Source organism: Salvelinus fontinalis, chromosome 26 (genome assembly GCF_029448725.1).
Source record: "Salvelinus fontinalis isolate EN_2023a chromosome 26, ASM2944872v1, whole genome shotgun sequence".
Classification (NCBI taxonomy): domain Eukaryota; kingdom Metazoa; phylum Chordata; class Actinopteri; order Salmoniformes; family Salmonidae; genus Salvelinus; species Salvelinus fontinalis.
The window spans coordinates 1,832,311-1,852,192 of NC_074690.1; the positions used below are offsets into that span (position 1 = coordinate 1,832,311).

Here is a 19,882-nt window from a genome sequence, read left to right on the forward strand (position 1 = left end):
TATACCAGACGGTAGATCATCTCTGACTATACCAGACGGTAGATCATCTCTGACTATACCAGACGGTAGATCATCTCTGACTATACCAGACGGTAGATCATCTCTGACTATACCAGACTGTAGATCATCTCTGACTAATACCAGACGGTAGATCATCTCTAACTATACTAGACGGTAGATCATCTCTGACTATACCAGACGGTAGATCATCTCTGACTATACCAGACGGTAGATCATCTCTGACTATACCAGACGGTAGATCATCTCTGACTATACCAGACGGTAGATCATCTCTGACTTTACCAGACGGTAGATCATCTCTAACTATACCAGACGGTAGATCATCTCTGACTTTACCAGACTGTAAATGTCCAACCTGTGCTCAGGTTTTACCATTCAACGTCAACAATTACACCACAGACGTTTCATGTCCTCCTCCAAATCTCTCATATTTCTCTAACCCACTTCCTCCTCTGTCCGTGTATAGATGGCATCGCGTGGCCATCAGTGTGGAGAAGAAGAGTGTGACCATCATTGTGGATTGTAAGAAGAAGCTGAGCAGGCCACTGAAGAGGAGCGACGGGGCGGCCATCAACACTGACGGCATCGTTGTCTTTGGAACCAGGATTCTGGATGAAGAAGTTTTTGAGGTAAGAACATTGAAGGCCCAGTACAGTTAAAAACATGATTGTCCTGTCTTTTATATATATTTCCATACTATGAGATTGTAACAATACTTTTGTATTTTCAAAAAATTGTGTGAAAATTGTAAGGACATTGGCCGTTGCTCACTGTGTTGGTAATTTTATGTATTGATAGTATGCAGCAAGTGTTGGAATGCTGTCTTTTTGGGACAGGCCTTGTACCCGGGGCAAAAGGGGGCTTAGTCCCTATTAAAAAATAGCAAAAAAAAGTTCAAACGATTGATTGACAGGTTGGCGCAAAATCTGTAATCCCGCTGTGCCATGTCAGCACTATGGACAGAGCGCAGCGTGGTGTGTGTAAGGAGGCTATGGAAAGTCACTGGGGAAAATGGTTTCTGTTATACGGTAATTGCCAGCTTTTGGACGATAAAATAATGAAAAGCCGATAAATAAAATTCTAGCTGGATTTTTTTTCTTCCCGGGGCTCCCCCTGCTGCTGAGGAGAGAGAGAAAGTGAGAGAGGAGCCTTGGCCTAGGCTACTGTTGATTGTAAAGATGGAGGCCTTTTTCATTGAAAGGAAAACTAACGTTAGAGAGAGAAACTGGCCTATGAGCCACGGCTCCAGACTGCCACCATTTAGTTTTTAATTTGTTACCTTTTGACACCTGGTGGTGGATCGGTGCAGGCTGCACATTCATTCGTCTCACTAAAAACGTCTTATTTTTTTAGGCTCGGACGCCCTGTCCCACAACACACATTTTGGGACATCATATGAACAAGATGAACTTTCATTCAGTTGTACTGACTAGGTATCCCCTCTTTCATTCAGTTGTACAACTAACTAGGCATCCCCTCTTTCATTCAGTTGTACTGACTAGGTATCCCCTCTTTCATTCAGTTGTACAACTAACTAGGTATCCCCTCTTTCATTCAGTTGTACTGACTAGGTATCCCCTCTTTCATTCAGTTGTACTGACGAGGTATCCCCCCTTTCATTCAGTTGTACTGACTAGGTATCCCCCCTTTCATTCAGTTGTACTGACTAGGTATCCCCTCTTTCATTCAGTTGTACTGACTAGGTATCCCCTCTTTCATTCAGTTGTACTGACGAGGTATCCCCTCTTTCATTCAGGTGTACTGACTAGGTATCCCCTCTTTCATTCAGTTGTACTGACTAGGTATCCCCTCTTTCATTCAGTTGTACTGACGAGGTATCCCCTCTTTCATTCAGGTGTACTGACTAGGTATCCCCTCTTTCATTCAGTTGTACTGACTAGGTATCCCCCCTTTCATTCAGTTGTACTGACTAGGTATCCCCTCTTTCATACAGGTGTACTGACTAAGTATCCCCTCTTTCATTCAGTTGTACTGACTAGGTATCCCCTCTTTCATTCAGTTGTACTGACGAGGTATCCCCCCTTTCATTCAGTTGTACTGACTAGGTATCCCCTCTTTCATTCAGTTGTACTGACTAGGTATCCCCTCTTTCCTTTCGATTATCCTCGTGATTCCTGTAATGAAAATGTCTGCCTGCCCATGTACCTGTTTCTCAGGGGCCTGCTGCTATGTTTAGCGAGCCACTCTCTCGCTCTCTCCTTTCCCAGGCGCGAAAAAATATCCCCCCGGAGGAAAGAAAAGTGTTCTGATTGTATAACATTTTAAAGTCAAATAATTGCTGGGAAGAATCAGTTATCCTATTGTCACAGAAGGAGAGAGGATGTTCTCAGCTTTCTGTTGGTATACTCTTTATTTCTCAACTGTCAATTTTGAGCTCAATAGCAACTATTTAACAAACATATTATATATGGTTTTTTAGATACAGAGTGCACGAAATGTGCATTGGCCATTGCGGTGCATAAGTCTCATTGGACAGTTGGCTATAACTGCGAAGTTTTTGGGACATTAACTGTACTGTTAGATTAATACATTGCCACTATGGGTGGGTACTATCTTTAGAGCTAGTGATCCACCTGAAGTGTTTTGAGTTTCCACTTACTCATCTCTATACATATATATATATTTTTTAAATCCTTCTGGAGCTGTATTTTAACAGTAAAATATAACAACAAGAGCCTAATTGTCTACCCACAATACATGCCGATCACTGGATTTGGTTCCACAAAGCTGTGAATGACTTTAGAAGATGAGAAGCCTACTCATTTGTTCTATTACGCAATAGAACAAATGAGTAGGCTTCTCATCTCATCTTGATGCTGCAAAAACAAATTGGTTTGCGACCAAAATCATGGGCTGGTGCCACCAACTGAACAACTTAGTGATGCCAATGCCACAAGGGGAAAATGTTAGTCTGGAGCCCTGCTACAAGGGGAATGTCCTCTGTATGGAAAAGTTCTAATATTTCAGTGGACAAAGATAAAGAAGAATTTTGGCGCGGCCAAAGCAGGGTATTGCGCAACTCGCTATTCAGGTAGGATGCAATTTTGGAACTTTAATTTTTTATTTTTTATTTGTATTGATAATAATTTGCCTTATTATTATTGTTGTATGTCCTTGTTATTATTGTAGGCCTATTTATTAATCCAAACCAATTCTTTAAATATGCAATATGTGTTTTGTTTCATTCCGTTGAGACATTTTCGTTGACTAAATTAAGTTTGATCGGTATTTTTGAATTGTGTGCTCCATATTTAGTTAAAGATGGGTTTATAAGTAGGTCTGTTATTGAATAAATATCATCAGCCTATTATTAGGTGTCAGGTGTTGTTTATGGTAGGCCCTAGCCTTTCTTGGTAATTGCTGCAATACAGCCTGTTCAAAACGTCTGTGAAGGTTAAAACCAGGTCGCAAGTGTTTTCTTTCATTCTGTTGCCGCCATTTTCTTCGGCCCATTCTTAGTTCCAACTGTAATGTTGTGTTTGCCACAATATAATATCCTGCTCGTCTTTTCACTATAAACAATGACTTGACTTACTTTTAATATTACCGTACTAAAGTTTAGGAACTTTTTTGAAGGTTTGATGTGCTGTGGCTATTACCCTATTAAACTCCAGGCCTATGATATGAAGGCAGTATTCACAGGCGCTCCACATGACTCCGACAGTTGAACTTGAGGTGAGGAAGAATGTTTTAGCCATATCAGAGTTACTCCTATAATCTAACAATATAATGCTTGTCTTTAAACAAAATATTCCAATAGAAAATGAACTAATTAACTAGTTAACTAATTAGTAAATATTGTATGAGAACATGTTTTACTATGTCACTGTATTGTTGATTTTACGTATGGTCTCTAATACAGTAGAGACAGGTCTCTCTTGTAAAAGAGATTGGATCGCCTGTGAATTAAAAAGGGATCGGTAAATAGATTTCTGTTACTCTCGATCGTGTTCTTGACAATCAATTACACATGAACTTTTTCTCAGATCTGAGAAGTTTGGTAACAACCACAGAATCGACTGCTACTGCTGTTTTTTTTGCTGATTCAGCTGGACACGTGATGTAGATCGGTGGTTAATTTAATGATTCAGCTGGACACGTGATGTAGATCGGTGGTTAATTTAATGATTCAGCTGGACACGTGATGTAGATCAGTGGTTAATTTAATGATTCAGCTGGACACGTGATGTAGATCGGTGGTTAATTTAATGATTCAGCTGGACACGTGATGTAGATCGGTGGTTAATTTAATGATTCAGCTGGACACGTGATGTAGATCGGTGGTTAATTTAATGATTCAGCTGGACACGTGATGTAGATCGGTGGTTAATTTAATGATTCAGCTGGACACGTGATGTAGATCGGTGGTTAATTTAATGATTCAGCTGGACACGTGATGTAGATCGGTGGTTAATTTAATGATTCAGCTGGACACGTGATGTAGATCAGTGGTTAATTTAATGATTCAGCTGGACACGTGATGTAGATCAGTGGTTAATTTAATGATTCAGCTGGACACGTGATGTAGATCAGTGGTCAATTTAATGATTCAGCTGGACACGTGATGTAGATCAGTGGTTAATTTAATGATTCAGCTGGATACACGATGTAGATCGGTGGTCAATTTAATGATTCAGCTGGATACACGATGTAGATCGGTGGTTAATTTAATGATTCAGCTGGATACATGATGTAGATCAGTGGTCAATTTAATGATTCAGCTGGATACACGATGTAGATCGGTGGTCAATTTAATGATTCAGCTGGATACACGATGTAGATCGGTGGTCAATTTGCTGATTCAGCTGGATACACGATGTAGGTCAGTGGTCACCAACATTTTCTGAGTCAAGATCACTTTGTGAGTCAAAATGCAAGCTGAAATCTACCCCTCAGATTTCTTTTAAACATGACATAAAAAAAACTTAAGCCTATGCAACATGAACCAATTAAAAACAGTTCAGTAGCATTAAGGTTTGTGAAGTAGGCTATAGGCCCAATACATTATCACTGCATATTGGCTATACTTGAATTGCCCTGCCATTGTTGTTCTTCTGAGACCATTTTGAAATTATATATATAGTTTGTTGTATTACTCGTTTTTTTCTACTGGACTGACGGCCTGCATTTGATGGTTAGTCTGAGGAGAGGGAGGGAGCAGAGGTGATGCTGCCTCGCCCCTGACTCACTGTCCCTCCGCTCTCCCTCCCTCCATAAAGAGAAAAGGGGACACAGTCTTCCAGCTGATGGTGAAACTCAAGTTGCACTGCATTATTTCTGCCTCCTGCACCAATTCATGTTGTTACTGTTGTCACCAGAGAAAGTAAAATATTCCTCGATATTAAATAAGACGCAAGTGTATCAGAACACTTTGCTCTACTCATTCATTACAGCTGCAGTGCTGGTTGTAGTCATTCATTACAGCTGCAGTGCTGGTTGTAGTCATTCATTACAGCTGCAGTGCTGGTTGTAGACATTCATTACAGCTGCAGTGCTGGTTGTACTCATTCATTACAGCTGCAGTGCTGGTTGTAGTCATTCATTACAGCTGCAGTGCTGGTTGTAGACATTCATTACAGCTGCAGTGCTGGTTGTAGTCATTCATTACAGCTGCAGTGCTGGTTGTAGTCATTCATTACAGCTGCAGTGCTGGTTGTAGTCATTCATTACAGCTGCAGTGTTGGTTGTAGTCATTCATTACAGCTGCAGTGCTGGTTGTAGTCATTCATTACAGCTGCAGTGCTGGTTGTAGACATTCATTACAGCTGCAGTGCTGGTTGTAGTCATTCATTACAGCTGCAGTGCTGGTTGTAGTCATTCATTACAGCTGCAGTGCTGGTTGTAGTCATTCATTACAGCTGCAGTGCTGGTTGTCCTCATTCATTACAGCTGCAGTGTTGGTTGTCCTCATTCATTACAGCTGCAGTGCTGGTTGTAGTCATTCATTACAGCTGCAGTGCTGGTTGTACTCATTCATTACAGCTGCAGTGCTGGTTGTAGTCATTCATTACAGCTGCAGTGCTGGTTGTATTCCTTCATTACTGCTGCAGTGCTGGTTGTAGACATTCATTACAGCTGGTTGTAGTCATTCATTACAGCTGCAGTGCTGGTTGTCCTCATTCATTACAGCTGCAGTGCTGGTTGTCCTCATTCATTACAGCTGCAGTGCTGGTTGTAGTCATTCATTACAGCTGCAGTGCTGGTTGTAGTCATTCATTACAGCTGCAGTGCTGGTTGTATTCATTCATTACAGCTGCAGTGCTGGTTGTAGTCATTCATTACAGCTGCAGTGCTGGTTGTACTCATTCATTACAGCTGCAGTGCTGGTTGTATTCCTTCATTACAGCTGCAGTGCTGGTTGTCCTCATTCATTAAAGCTGCAGTGTTGGTTGTAGTCATTCATTACAGCTGCAGTGCTGGTTGTCCTCATTCATTACAGCTGCAGTGCTGGTTGTCCTCATTCATTACAGCTGCAGTGCTGGTTGTATTCATTCATTACAGCTGCAGTGCTGGTTGTAGTCATTCATTACAGCTGCAGTGCTGGTTGTAGTCATTCATTACTGCTGCAGTGCTGGTTGTACTCATTCATTACAGCTGCAGTGCTGGTTGTACTCATTCATTACAGCTGCAGTGCTGGTTGTAGTCATTCATTACAGCTGCAGTGCTGGTTGTCCTCATTCATTAAAGCTGCAGTGTTGGTTGTAGTCATTCATTACAGCTGCAGTGCTGGTTGTCCTCATTCATTACAGCTGCAGTGCTGGTTGTCCTCATTCATTACAGCTGCAGTGCTGGTTGTCCTCATTCATTACAGCTGCAGTGCTGGTTGTCCTCATTCATTACAGCTGCCGTGCTGGTTGTCCTCATTCATTACAGCTGCAGTGCTGGTTGTCCTCATTCATTACAGCTGCAGTGCTGGTTGTATTCATTCATTACAGCTACAGTGCTGGTTGTAGTCATTCATTACAGCTGCAGTGCTGGTTGTCCTCATTCATTACAGCTGCAGTGCTGGTTGTATTCATTCATTACATATGCAGTGCTGGTTGTAGTCATTCATTACAGCTGCAGTGCTGGTTGTCCTCATTCATTACAGCTGCAGTGCTGGTTGTATTCATTCATTACAGCTGCAGTGCTGGTTGTAGTCATTCATTACAGCTGCAGTGCTGGTTGTAGTCATTCATTACTGCTGCAGTGCTGGTTGTACTCATTCATTACAGCTGCAGTGCTGGTTGTACTCATTCATTACAGCTGCAGTGCTGGTTGTAGTCATTCATTACAGCTGCAGTGCTGGTTGTCCTCATTCATTAAAGCTGCAGTGTTGGTTGTAGTCATTCATTACAGCTGCAGTGCTGGTTGTCCTCATTCATTACAGCTGCAGTGCTGGTTGTCCTCATTCATTACAGCTGCAGTGCTGGTTGTCCTCATTCATTACAGCTGCAGTGCTGGTTGTCCTCATTCATTACAGCTGCCGTGCTGGTTGTCCTCATTCATTACAGCTGCAGTGCTGGTTGTCCTCATTCATTACAGCTGCAGTGCTGGTTGTATTCATTCATTACAGCTACAGTGCTGGTTGTAGTCATTCATTACAGCTGCAGTGCTGGTTGTCCTCATTCATTACAGCTGCAGTGCTGGTTGTATTCATTCATTACATATGCAGTGCTGGTTGTAGTCATTCATTACAGCTGTAGTGCTGGTTGTAGTCATTCATTACAGCTGCAGTGCTGGTTGTAGTCATTCATTACAGCTGCAGTGCTGGTTGTAGACATTCATTACAGCTGCAGTGCTGGTTGTAGTCATTCATTACAGCTGCAGTGCTGGTTGTAGTCATTCATTACAGCTGCAGTGCTGGTTGTAGTCATTCATTACAGCTGCAGTGTTGGTTGTAGTCATTCATTACAGCTGCAGTGCTGGTTGTAGTCATTCATTACAGCTGCAGTGCTGGTTGTAGACATTCATTACAGCTGCAGTGCTGGTTGTAGTCATTCATTACAGCTGCAGTGCTGGTTGTAGTCATTCATTACAGCTGCAGTGCTGGTTGTAGTCATTCATTACAGCTGCAGTGTTGGTTGTATTCATTCATTACAGCTGCAGTGCTGGTTGAACTCATTCATTACAGCTGCAGTGCTGGTTGTAGTCATTCATTACAGCTGCAGTGCTGGTTGTCCTCATTCATTACAGCTGCAGTGTTGGTTGTCCTCATTCATTACAGCTGCAGTGCTGGTTGTAGTCATTCATTACAGCTGCAGTGCTGGTTGTATTCATTCATTACAGCTGCAGTGCTGGTTGTAGTCATTCATTACAGCTGCAGTGCTGGTTGTCCTCATTCATTACAGCTGCAGTGTTGGTTGTCCTCATTCATTACAGCTGCAGTGCTGGTTGTAGTCATTCATTACAGCTGCAGTGCTGGTTGTACTCATTCATTACAGCTGCAGTGCTGGTTGTAGTCATTCATTACAGCTGCAGTGCTGGTTGTATTCCTTCATTACTGCTGCAGTGCTGGTTCTAGACATTCATTACAGCTGGTTGTAGTCATTCATTACAGCTGCAGTGCTGGTTGTACTCATTCATTACAGCTGCAGTGCTGGTTGTAGTCATTCATTACAGCTGCAGTGCTGGTTGTAGACATTCATTACAGCTGCAGTGCTGGTTGTAGTCATTCATTACAGCTGCAGTGCTGGTTGTAGTCATTCATTACAGCTGCAGTGCTGGTTGTAGTCATTCATTACAGCTGCAGTGTTGGTTGTAGTCATTCATTACAGCTGCAGTGCTAGTTGTAGTCATTCATTACAGCTGCAGTGCTGGTTGTAGACATTCATTACAGCTGCAGTGCTGGTTGTAGTCATTCATTACAGCTGCAGTGCTGGTTGTAGTCATTCATTACAGCTGCAGTGCTGGTTGTAGTCATTCATTACAGCTGCAGTGTTGGTTGTATTCATTCATTACAGCTGCAGTGCTGGTTGAACTCATTCATTACAGCTGCAGTGCTGGTTGTAGTCATTCATTACAGCTGCAGTGCTGGTTGTCCTCATTCATTACAGCTGCAGTGTTGGTTGTCCTCATTCATTACAGCTGCAGTGCTGGTTGTAGTCATTCATTACAGCTGCAGTGCTGGTTGTATTCATTCATTACAGCTGCAGTGCTGGTTGTAGTCATTCATTACAGCTGCAGTGCTGGTTGTCCTCATTCATTACAGCTGCAGTGTTGGTTGTCCTCATTCATTACAGCTGCAGTGCTGGTTGTAGTCATTCATTACAGCTGCAGTGCTGGTTGTACTCATTCATTACAGCTGCAGTGCTGGTTGTAGTCATTCATTACAGCTGCAGTGCTGGTTGTATTCCTTCATTACTGCTGCAGTGCTGGTTGTAGACATTCATTACAGCTGGTTGTAGTCATTCATTACAGCTGCAGTGCTGGTTGTCCTCATTCATTACAGCTGCAGTGCTGGTTGTCCTCATTCATTACAGCTGCAGTGCTGGTTGTAGTCATTCATTACAGCTGCAGTGCTGGTTGTAGTCATTCATTACAGCTGCAGTGCTGGTTGTATTCATTCATTACAGCTGCAGTGCTGGTTGTAGTCATTCATTACAGCTGCAGTGCTGGTTGTACTCATTCATTACAGCTGCAGTGCTGGTTGTAGTCATTCATTACAGCTGCAGTGCTGGTTGTCCTCATTCATTACAGCTGCAGTGCTGGTTGTATTCATTCATTACAGCTGCAGTGCTGGTTGTAGTCATTCATTACAGCTGCAGTGCTGGTTGTAGTCATTCATTACTGCTGCAGTGCTGGTTGTACTCATTCATTACAGCTGCAGTGCTGGTTGTACTCATTCATTACAGCTGCAGTGCTGGTTGTAGTCATTCATTACAGCTGCAGTGCTGGTTGTCCTCATTCATTAAAGCTGCAGTGTTGGTTGTAGTCATTCATTACAGCTGCAGTGCTGGTTGTCCTCATTCATTACAGCTGCAGTGCTGGTTGTCCTCATTCATTACAGCTGCAGTGCTGGTTGTCCTCATTCATTACAGCTGCAGTGCTGGTTGTCCTCATTCATTACAGCTGCAGTGCTGGTTGTCCTCATTCATTACAGCTGCAGTGCTGGTTGTATTCATTCATTACAGCTACAGTGCTGGTTGTAGTCATTCATTACAGCTGCAGTGCTGGTTGTCCTCATTCATTACAGCTGCAGTGCTGGTTGTATTCATTCATTACATATGCAGTGCTGGTTGTAGTCATTCATTACAGCTGCAGTGCTGGTTGTAGTCATTCATTACAGCTGCAGTGCTGGTTGTAGTCATTCATTACAGCTGCAGTGCTGGTTGTAGACATTCATTACAGCTGCAGTGCTGGTTGTAGTCATTCATTACAGCTGCAGTGCTGGTTGTAGTCATTCATTACAGCTGCAGTGCTGGTTGTAGTCATTCATTACAGCTGCAGTGTTGGTTGTAGTCATTCATTACAGCTGCAGTGCTGGTTGTAGTCATTCATTACAGCTGCAGTGCTGGTTGTAGACATTCATTACAGCTGCAGTGCTGGTTGTAGTCATTCATTACAGCTGCAGTGCTGGTTGTAGTCATTCATTACAGCTGCAGTGCTGGTTGTAGTCATTCATTACAGCTGCAGTGTTGGTTGTATTCATTCATTACAGCTGCAGTGCTGGTTGAACTCATTCATTACAGCTGCAGTGCTGGTTGTAGTCATTCATTACAGCTGCAGTGCTGGTTGTCCTCATTCATTACAGCTGCAGTGTTGGTTGTCCTCATTCATTACAGCTGCAGTGCTGGTTGTAGTCATTCATTACAGCTGCAGTGCTGGTTGTATTCATTCATTACAGCTGCAGTGCTGGTTGTAGTCATTCATTACAGCTGCAGTGCTGGTTGTCCTCATTCATTACAGCTGCAGTGTTGGTTGTCCTCATTCATTACAGCTGCAGTGCTGGTTGTAGTCATTCATTACAGCTGCAGTGCTGGTTGTACTCATTCATTACAGCTGCAGTGCTGGTTGTAGTCATTCATTACAGCTGCAGTGCTGGTTGTATTCCTTCATTACTGCTGCAGTGCTGGTTGTAGACATTCATTACAGCTGGTTGTAGTCATTCATTACAGCTGCAGTGCTGGTTGTCCTCATTCATTACAGCTGCAGTGCTGGTTGTCCTCATTCATTACAGCTGCAGTGCTGGTTGTAGTCATTCATTACAGCTGCAGTGCTGGTTGTAGTCATTCATTACAGCTGCAGTGCTGGTTGTATTCATTCATTACAGCTGCAGTGCTGGTTGTAGTCATTCATTACAGCTGCAGTGCTGGTTGTACTCATTCATTACAGCTGCAGTGCTGGTTGTAGTCATTCATTACAGCTGCAGTGCTGGTTGTCCTCATTCATTAAAGCTGCAGTGTTGGTTGTAGTCATTCATTACAGCTGCAGTGCTGGTTGTCCTCATTCATTACAGCTGCAGTGCTGGTTGTCCTCATTCATTACAGCTGCAGTGCTGGTTGTATTCATTCATTACAGCTGCAGTGCTGGTTGTAGTCATTCATTACAGCTGCAGTGCTGGTTGTAGTCATTCATTACTGCTGCAGTGCTGGTTGTACTCATTCATTACAGCTGCAGTGCTGGTTGTACTCATTCATTACAGCTGCAGTGCTGGTTGTAGTCATTCATTACAGCTGCAGTGCTGGTTGTCCTCATTCATTAAAGCTGCAGTGTTGGTTGTAGTCATTCATTACAGCTGCAGTGCTGGTTGTCCTCATTCATTACAGCTGCAGTGCTGGTTGTCCTCATTCATTACAGCTGCAGTGCTGGTTGTCCTCATTCATTACAGCTGCAGTGCTGGTTGTCCTCATTCATTACAGCTGCAGTGCTGGTTGTCCTCATTCATTACAGCTGCAGTGCTGGTTGTCCTCATTCATTACAGCTGCAGTGCTGGTTGTATTCATTCATTACAGCTACAGTGCTGGTTGTAGTCATTCATTACAGCTGCAGTGCTGGTTGTCCTCATTCATTACAGCTGCAGTGCTGGTTGTATTCATTCATTACATATGCAGTGCTGGTTGTAGTCATTCATTACAGCTGCAGTGCTGGTTGTAGTCATTCATTACAGCTACAGTGCTGGTTGTAGTCATTCATTACAGCTACAGTGCTGGTTGTAGTCATTCATTACAGCTGCAGTGCTGGTTGTAGTCATTCATTACAGCTACAGTGCTGGTTGTACTCATTCATTACAGCTGCAGTGCTGGTTGAACTCATTCATTACAGCTGCAGTGCTGGTTGTAGTCATTCATTACAGCTGCAGTGCTGGTTGTAGTCATTCATTACAGCTGCAGTGCTGGTTGTATTCATTCATTACAGCTGCAGTGCTGGTTGTCCTCATTCATTACAGCTGCAGTGCTGGTTGTATTCATTCATTACAGCTGCAGTGCTGGTTGTCCTCATTCATTACAGCTGCAGTGCTGGTTGTCCTCATTCATTACAGCTGCAGTGCTGGTTGTAGTCATTCATTACAGCTGCAGTGCTGGTTGTAGTCATTCGTTACAGCTGCAGTGCTGGTTGTATTCCTTCATTACAGCTACAGTGCTGGTTGTATTCCTTCATTACAGCTGCAGTGCTGGTTGTCCTCATTCATTACAGCTGCAGTGCTGGTTGTAGTCATTCATTACAGCTGCAGTGCTGGTTGTATTCCTTCATTACAGCTGCAGTGCTGGTTGTATTCCTTCATTACAGCTGCAGTGCTGGTTGTAGTCATTCATTACAGCTACAGTGCTGGTTGTAGTCATTCATTACAGCTGCAGTGCTGGTTGTATTCCTTCATTACAGCTGCAGTGCTGGTTGTACTCATTCATTACAGCTGCAGTGCTGGTTGTAGTCATTCATTACAGCTGGTTGTAGTCATTCATTACAGCTGCAGTGCTGGTTGTCCTCATTCATTACAGCTGCAGTGCTGTTTGTAGTCATTCATTACAGCTGCAGTGCTGGTTGTAGTCATTCATTACAGCTGCAGTGCTGGTTGTAGTCATTCATTACAGCTGCAGTGCTGGTTGTAGTCATTCATTACAGCTGCAGTGCTGGTTGTATTCCTTCATTACAGCTACAGTGCTGGTTGTCCTCATTCATTACAGCTGCAGTGCTGGTTGTAGTCATTCATTACAGCTGCAGTGCTGGTTGTCCTCATTCATTACAGCTGCAGTGCTGGTTGTAGTCATTCATTACAGCTGCAGTGCTGGTTGTAGTCATTCATTACAGCTGGTTGTAGTCATTCATTACAGCTGCAGTGCTGGTTGTAGTCATTCATTACAGCTGCAGTGCTGGTTGTATTCCTTCATTACAGCTACAGTGCTGGTTGTCCTCATTCATTACAGCTGCAGTGCTGGTTGTCCTCATTCATTACAGCTACAGTGCTGGTTGTAGTCATTCATTACAGCTGCAGTGCTGGTTGTAGTCCTTCATTACAGCTGCAGTGCTGGTTGTACTCATTCATTACAGCTGCAGTGCTGGTTGTAGTCATTCATTTTAGCTGCAGTGCTGGTTGTCCTCATTCATTACAGCTGCAGTGCTGGTTGTATTCATTCATTACAGCTGCAGTGCTGGTTGTAGTCATTCATTACAGCTGCAGTGCTGGTTGTAGTCATTCATTACAGCTGCAGTGCTGGTTGTAGTCATTCATTACAGCTGCAGTGCTGGTTGTATTCCTTCATTACAGCTGCAGTGCTGGTTGTAGTCATTCATTACAGCTGCAGTGCTGGTTGTAGTCATTCATTACAGCTGCAGTGCTGGTTGTAGTCATTCATTACAGCTGCAGTGCTGGTTGTATTCCTTCATTACAGCTGCAGTGCTGGTTGTAGTCATTCATTACAGCTGCAGTGCTGGTTGTAGTCATTCATTACAGCTGCAGTGCTGGTTGTAGTCATTCATTACAGCTGCAGTGCTGGTTGTAGTCATTCATTACAGCTGCAGTGCTGGTTGTCCTCATTCATTACAGCTGCAGTGCTGGTTGTCCTCATTCATTACAGCTGCAGTGCTGGTTGTATTCATTCATTACAGCTGCAGTGCTGGTTGTAGTCATTCATTACAGCTACAGTGCTGGTTGTAGTCATTCATTACAGCTACAGTGCTGGTTGTAGTCATTCATTACAGCTACAGTGCTGGTTGTAGTCATTCATTACAGCTACAGTGCTGGTTGTAGTCATTCATTACAGCTACAGTGCTGGTTGTAGTCATTCATTACAGCTGCAGTGCTGGTTGTCCTCATTCATTACAGCTGCAGTGCTGGTTGTATTCATTCATTACAGCTGCAGTGCTGGTCGTAGTCATTCATTACAGCTACAGTGCTGGTTGTAGTCATTCATTACAGCTACAGTGCTGGTTGTAGTCATTCATTACAGCTACAGTGCTGGTTGTAGTCATTCATTACAGCTACAGTGCTGGTTGTAGTCATTCATTACAGCTACAGTGCTGGTTGTCCTCATTCATTACAGCTGCAGTGCTGGTTGTAGTCATTCATTACAGCTGCAGTGCTGGTTGTAGTCATTCATTACAGCTGCAGTGCTGGTTGTATTCCTTCATTACAGCTACAGTGCTGGTTGTATTCCTTCATTACAGCTGCAGTGCTGGTTGTCCTCATTCATTACAGCTGCAGTGCTGGTTGTAGTCATTCATTACAGCTGCAGTGCTGGTTGTCCTCATTCATTAAAGCTGCAGTGTTGGTTGTAGTCATTCATTACAGCTGCAGTGCTGGTTGTCCTCATTCATTACAGCTGCAGTGCTGGTTGTCCTCATTCATTACAGCTGCAGTGCTGGTTGTATTCATTCATTACAGCTGCAGTGCTGGTTGTAGTCATTCATTACAGCTGCAGTGCTGGTTGTAGTCATTCATTACTGCTGCAGTGCTGGTTGTACTCATTCATTACAGCTGCAGTGCTGGTTGTACTCATTCATTACAGCTGCAGTGCTGGTTGTAGTCATTCATTACAGCTGCAGTGCTGGTTGTCCTCATTCATTAAAGCTGCAGTGTTGGTTGTAGTCATTCATTACAGCTGCAGTGCTGGTTGTCCTCATTCATTACAGCTGCAGTGCTGGTTGTCCTCATTCATTACAGCTGCAGTGCTGGTTGTCCTCATTCATTACAGCTGCAGTGCTGGTTGTCCTCATTCATTACAGCTGCAGTGCTGGTTGTCCTCATTCATTACAGCTGCAGTGCTGGTTGTCCTCATTCATTACAGCTGCAGTGCTGGTTGTATTCATTCATTACAGCTACAGTGCTGGTTGTAGTCATTCATTACAGCTGCAGTGCTGGTTGTCCTCATTCATTACAGCTGCAGTGCTGGTTGTATTCATTCATTACATATGCAGTGCTGGTTGTAGTCATTCATTACAGCTGCAGTGCTGGTTGTAGTCATTCATTACAGCTACAGTGCTGGTTGTAGTCATTCATTACAGCTACAGTGCTGGTTGTAGTCATTCATTACAGCTGCAGTGCTGGTTGTAGTCATTCATTACAGCTACAGTGCTGGTTGTACTCATTCATTACAGCTGCAGTGCTGGTTGAACTCATTCATTACAGCTGCAGTGCTGGTTGTAGTCATTCATTACAGCTGCAGTGCTGGTTGTAGTCATTCATTACAGCTGCAGTGCTGGTTGTATTCATTCATTACAGCTGCAGTGCTGGTTGTCCTCATTCATTACAGCTGCAGTGCTGGTTGTATTCATTCATTACAGCTGCAGTGCTGGTTGTCCTCATTCATTACAGCTGCAGTGCTGGTTGTCCTCATTCATTACAGCTGCAGTGCTGGTTGTAGTCATTCATTACAGCTGCAGTGCTGGTTGTAGTCATTCGTTACAGCTGCAGTGCTGGTTGTATTCCTTCATTACAGCTACAGTGCTGGTTGTATTCCTTCATTACAGCTGCAGTGCTGGTTGTCCTCATTCATTACAGCTGCAGTGCTGGTTGTAGTCATTCATTACAGCTGCAGTGCTGGTTGTATTCCTTCATTACAGCTGCAGTGCTGGTTGTATTCCTTCATTACAGCTGCAGTGCTGGTTGTAGTCATTCATTACAGCTACAGTGCTGGTTGTAGTCATTCATTACAGCTGCAGTGCTGGTTGTATTCCTTCATTACAGCTGCAGTGCTGGTTGTACTCATTCATTACAGCTGCAGTGCTGGTTGTAGTCATTCATTACAGCTGGTTGTAGTCATTCATTACAGCTGCAGTGCTGGTTGTCCTCATTCATTACAGCTGCAGTGCTGTTTGTAGTCATTCATTACAGCTGCAGTGCTGGTTGTAGTCATTCATTACAGCTGCAGTGCTGGTTGTAGTCATTCATTACAGCTGCAGTGCTGGTTGTAGTCATTCATTACAGCTGCAGTGCTGGTTGTATTCCTTCATTACAGCTACAGTGCTGGTTGTCCTCATTCATTACAGCTGCAGTGCTGGTTGTAGTCATTCATTACAGCTGCAGTGCTGGTTGTCCTCATTCATTACAGCTGCAGTGCTGGTTGTAGTCATTCATTACAGCTGCAGTGCTGGTTGTAGTCATTCATTACAGCTGGTTGTAGTCATTCATTACAGCTGCAGTGCTGGTTGTAGTCATTCATTACAGCTGCAGTGCTGGTTGTATTCCTTCATTACAGCTACAGTGCTGGTTGTCCTCATTCATTACAGCTGCAGTGCTGGTTGTCCTCATTCATTACAGCTACAGTGCTGGTTGTAGTCATTCATTACAGCTGCAGTGCTGGTTGTAGTCCTTCATTACAGCTGCAGTGCTGGTTGTACTCATTCATTACAGCTGCAGTGCTGGTTGTAGTCATTCATTTTAGCTGCAGTGCTGGTTGTCCTCATTCATTACAGCTGCAGTGCTGGTTGTATTCATTCATTACAGCTGCAGTGCTGGTTGTAGTCATTCATTACAGCTGCAGTGCTGGTTGTAGTCATTCATTACAGCTGCAGTGCTGGTTGTAGTCATTCATTACAGCTGCAGTGCTGGTTGTATTCCTTCATTACAGCTGCAGTGCTGGTTGTAGTCATTCATTACAGCTGCAGTGCTGGTTGTAGTCATTCATTACAGCTGCAGTGCTGGTTGTAGTCATTCATTACAGCTGCAGTGCTGGTTGTATTCCTTCATTACAGCTGCAGTGCTGGTTGTAGTCATTCATTACAGCTGCAGTGCTGGTTGTAGTCATTCATTACAGCTGCAGTGCTGGTTGTAGTCATTCATTACAGCTGCAGTGCTGGTTGTAGTCATTCATTACAGCTGCAGTGCTGGTTGTCCTCATTCATTACAGCTGCAGTGCTGGTTGTCCTCATTCATTACAGCTGCAGTGCTGGTTGTATTCATTCATTACAGCTGCAGTGCTGGTTGTAGTCATTCATTACAGCTACAGTGCTGGTTGTAGTCATTCATTACAGCTACAGTGCTGGTTGTAGTCATTCATTACAGCTACAGTGCTGGTTGTAGTCATTCATTACAGCTACAGTGCTGGTTGTAGTCATTCATTACAGCTACAGTGCTGGTTGTAGTCATTCACTACAGCTGCAGTGCTGGTTGTCCTCATTCATTACAGCTGCAGTGCTGGTTGTATTCATTCATTACAGCTGCAGTGCTGGTCGTAGTCATTCATTACAGCTACAGTGCTGGTTGTAGTCATTCATTACAGCTACAGTGCTGGTTGTAGTCATTCATTACAGCTACAGTGCTGGTTGTAGTCATTCATTACAGCTACAGTGCTGGTTGTAGTCATTCATTACAGCTACAGTGCTGGTTGTCCTCATTCATTACAGCTGCAGTGCTGGTTGTAGTCATTCATTACAGCTGCAGTGCTGGTTGTAGTCATTCATTACAGCTGCAGTGCTGGTTGTATTCCTTCATTACAGCTACAGTGCTGGTTGTATTCCTTCATTACAGCTGCAGTGCTGGTTGTCCTCATTCATTACAGCTGCAGTGCTGGTTGTAGTCATTCATTACAGCTGCAGTGCTGGTTGTAGCACCAGTGGAAGTAGCGAGAACGCTCATTTTATGTCTCATAAAAGTGTTGAACAAAGTGTTGACAATGCTGAATAGTAATTTAACCATGAACTAACTCATAAAAACAGCATCTCTTTGCTGTATTCATTGAGTCTCTCTCTAGTCATGGTTTTTACATCTCAAAGTAGCAACTTTGCAAAGCGCTCAATTCTTCTTTTTACAATCTATGGTGCGAGGAAACTGTACAGACACGGTGACCTGAGCTATCTCATTGGCCAGCGGTAGGCCTATAGGTGCACTTGATTTGCTCTCTGGGCCAGCGGAGTTTTACCTTCAAGTCTACCTTCAGCACTAGGGCTGCTGAATCAAGTGCACCTACCGCCAACAGCGCAAAATAAGTCAAATGTTCGTCGATCGACTAGGAATGCCTTGGTGATCACTGACATACAGTAGATGAATGTGGATGGATCTTATTGGAGGCCTACTGCATAACAATTGGTCTCAATGATACTATTATTCAGCATGCATTGGAGTCTCCTGGCAGTGAGTAATGTTAGGAGTCGTAAAGTTAATTTGTCTTCAGAAACCAGTTTCTTTATTTGACTTTCATACAATTCTTTCATAAATTGTTTTATGGACTATATAACAACAGTACTTGGCTTTCTGCACTTGGATAAAGCCCTGGACTGTGTCAAGGGAAAATGGCAGTTGTGTATGACTTTAAATTAGTTTTTCTCCCCCTTAAAAGAGTGGTAGGAATTGAGAAGAAAGTCTACATAGAAGTCTGAAATAAGAAAATTATATGAAGGAGGATAATTTATATTAAGGATATTAAGGATAATTTATTTTTGCCATGGAGGTTGTTTGTGACATTGAAAGTGCTGAGAGTTTTCAGTCATTAATAATATTGTCACTGAGTAACTTGTCAGTTTTACTACTACAAAATCTCTTTATTTTGAGTCACTGGAGGACTCATGGGGTGCAAAACCTGAGAATGTCAAGAAATAGGAATTCTGAATTTAATTGGTAGAATTTTGAGATGATTATGGCCTGAACTATATTCAGTTCAGAAGCATCCAAGAAGTATTTCACGAGATCCAATCCTAACATACATTAAAGAGCAAATTGACCAGTATGCATCTCATTACTCTTGACTTGATAATACTGAAGGTCTGACAATATACCTTAGCTGTGAACCCAGCTTGAAGAAATGCCTTGATGTAGCCTTGATGTAGCTTGGAGTATTTAATTATATCCGCTAATGGACCACCCGTATTTTTCTAATTACTCCTAATAATAGACATCTGATAATTCTCCTGATCTCTTAACCCAGCTTTACCACAGACTGGTAGCTGTGAGATCTAGGGAAACTATGAGCGACATGCTATATATACTACAGTGTGATATACTAGCTGACAAGACAATAGCCCCAGTTTGTCAGACTGTCATAGTACCTGTCTTGATATTGAGAGTGAAACACTAAACTGAAAATATGGTGCCTACATGTATGGACAGCTAGCCAGCTATTTCGGCACTTAACCATACACCATACAGTACAAATGAAGGGTTAGCATTTAGCTAATTAGCATTGGGACTCTCCCCACCACGGATATCTTTAATGTTTAACTGTCCTGAGGCCAGGTTCGGCGAGATGTGGGTGTTCTTTGTTTGAATGTAAATTACGCTAAACTGAGTGGAATTATAGAGCAATTTGGCCTCTTTTTCCTCTGTTTAGAAACAATGAGAAGAGAAAATGATTTTTTTTGTGCCAGGGGGAGACCCGGTTCGCACGTTGGAAGACGGTCCCAAATGGCACCCTATTCCCTATATAGTGCACTACTTTAGACCAGAGCCCTATGGCACCCTCTTCCCTATATAGTGCACTACTTTAGACCA

The 19,882-nt window shown here is 43.1% G+C and overlaps 1 protein-coding gene across 1 annotated transcript in view; it reads left to right on the forward strand.

Moving 5' to 3' along the window:
• The window catches only part of LOC129823540 (collagen alpha-1(XI) chain-like), a gene marked incomplete in the record, with an annotated part of 214,728 nt that overhangs the window by 23,781 nt on the left and 171,065 nt on the right, over positions 1-19,882 (forward strand). The window contains 1 exon segment of the mRNA XM_055882338.1: positions 488-650. Coding sequence (XP_055738313.1) covers positions 488-650 — 163 coding nt within the window.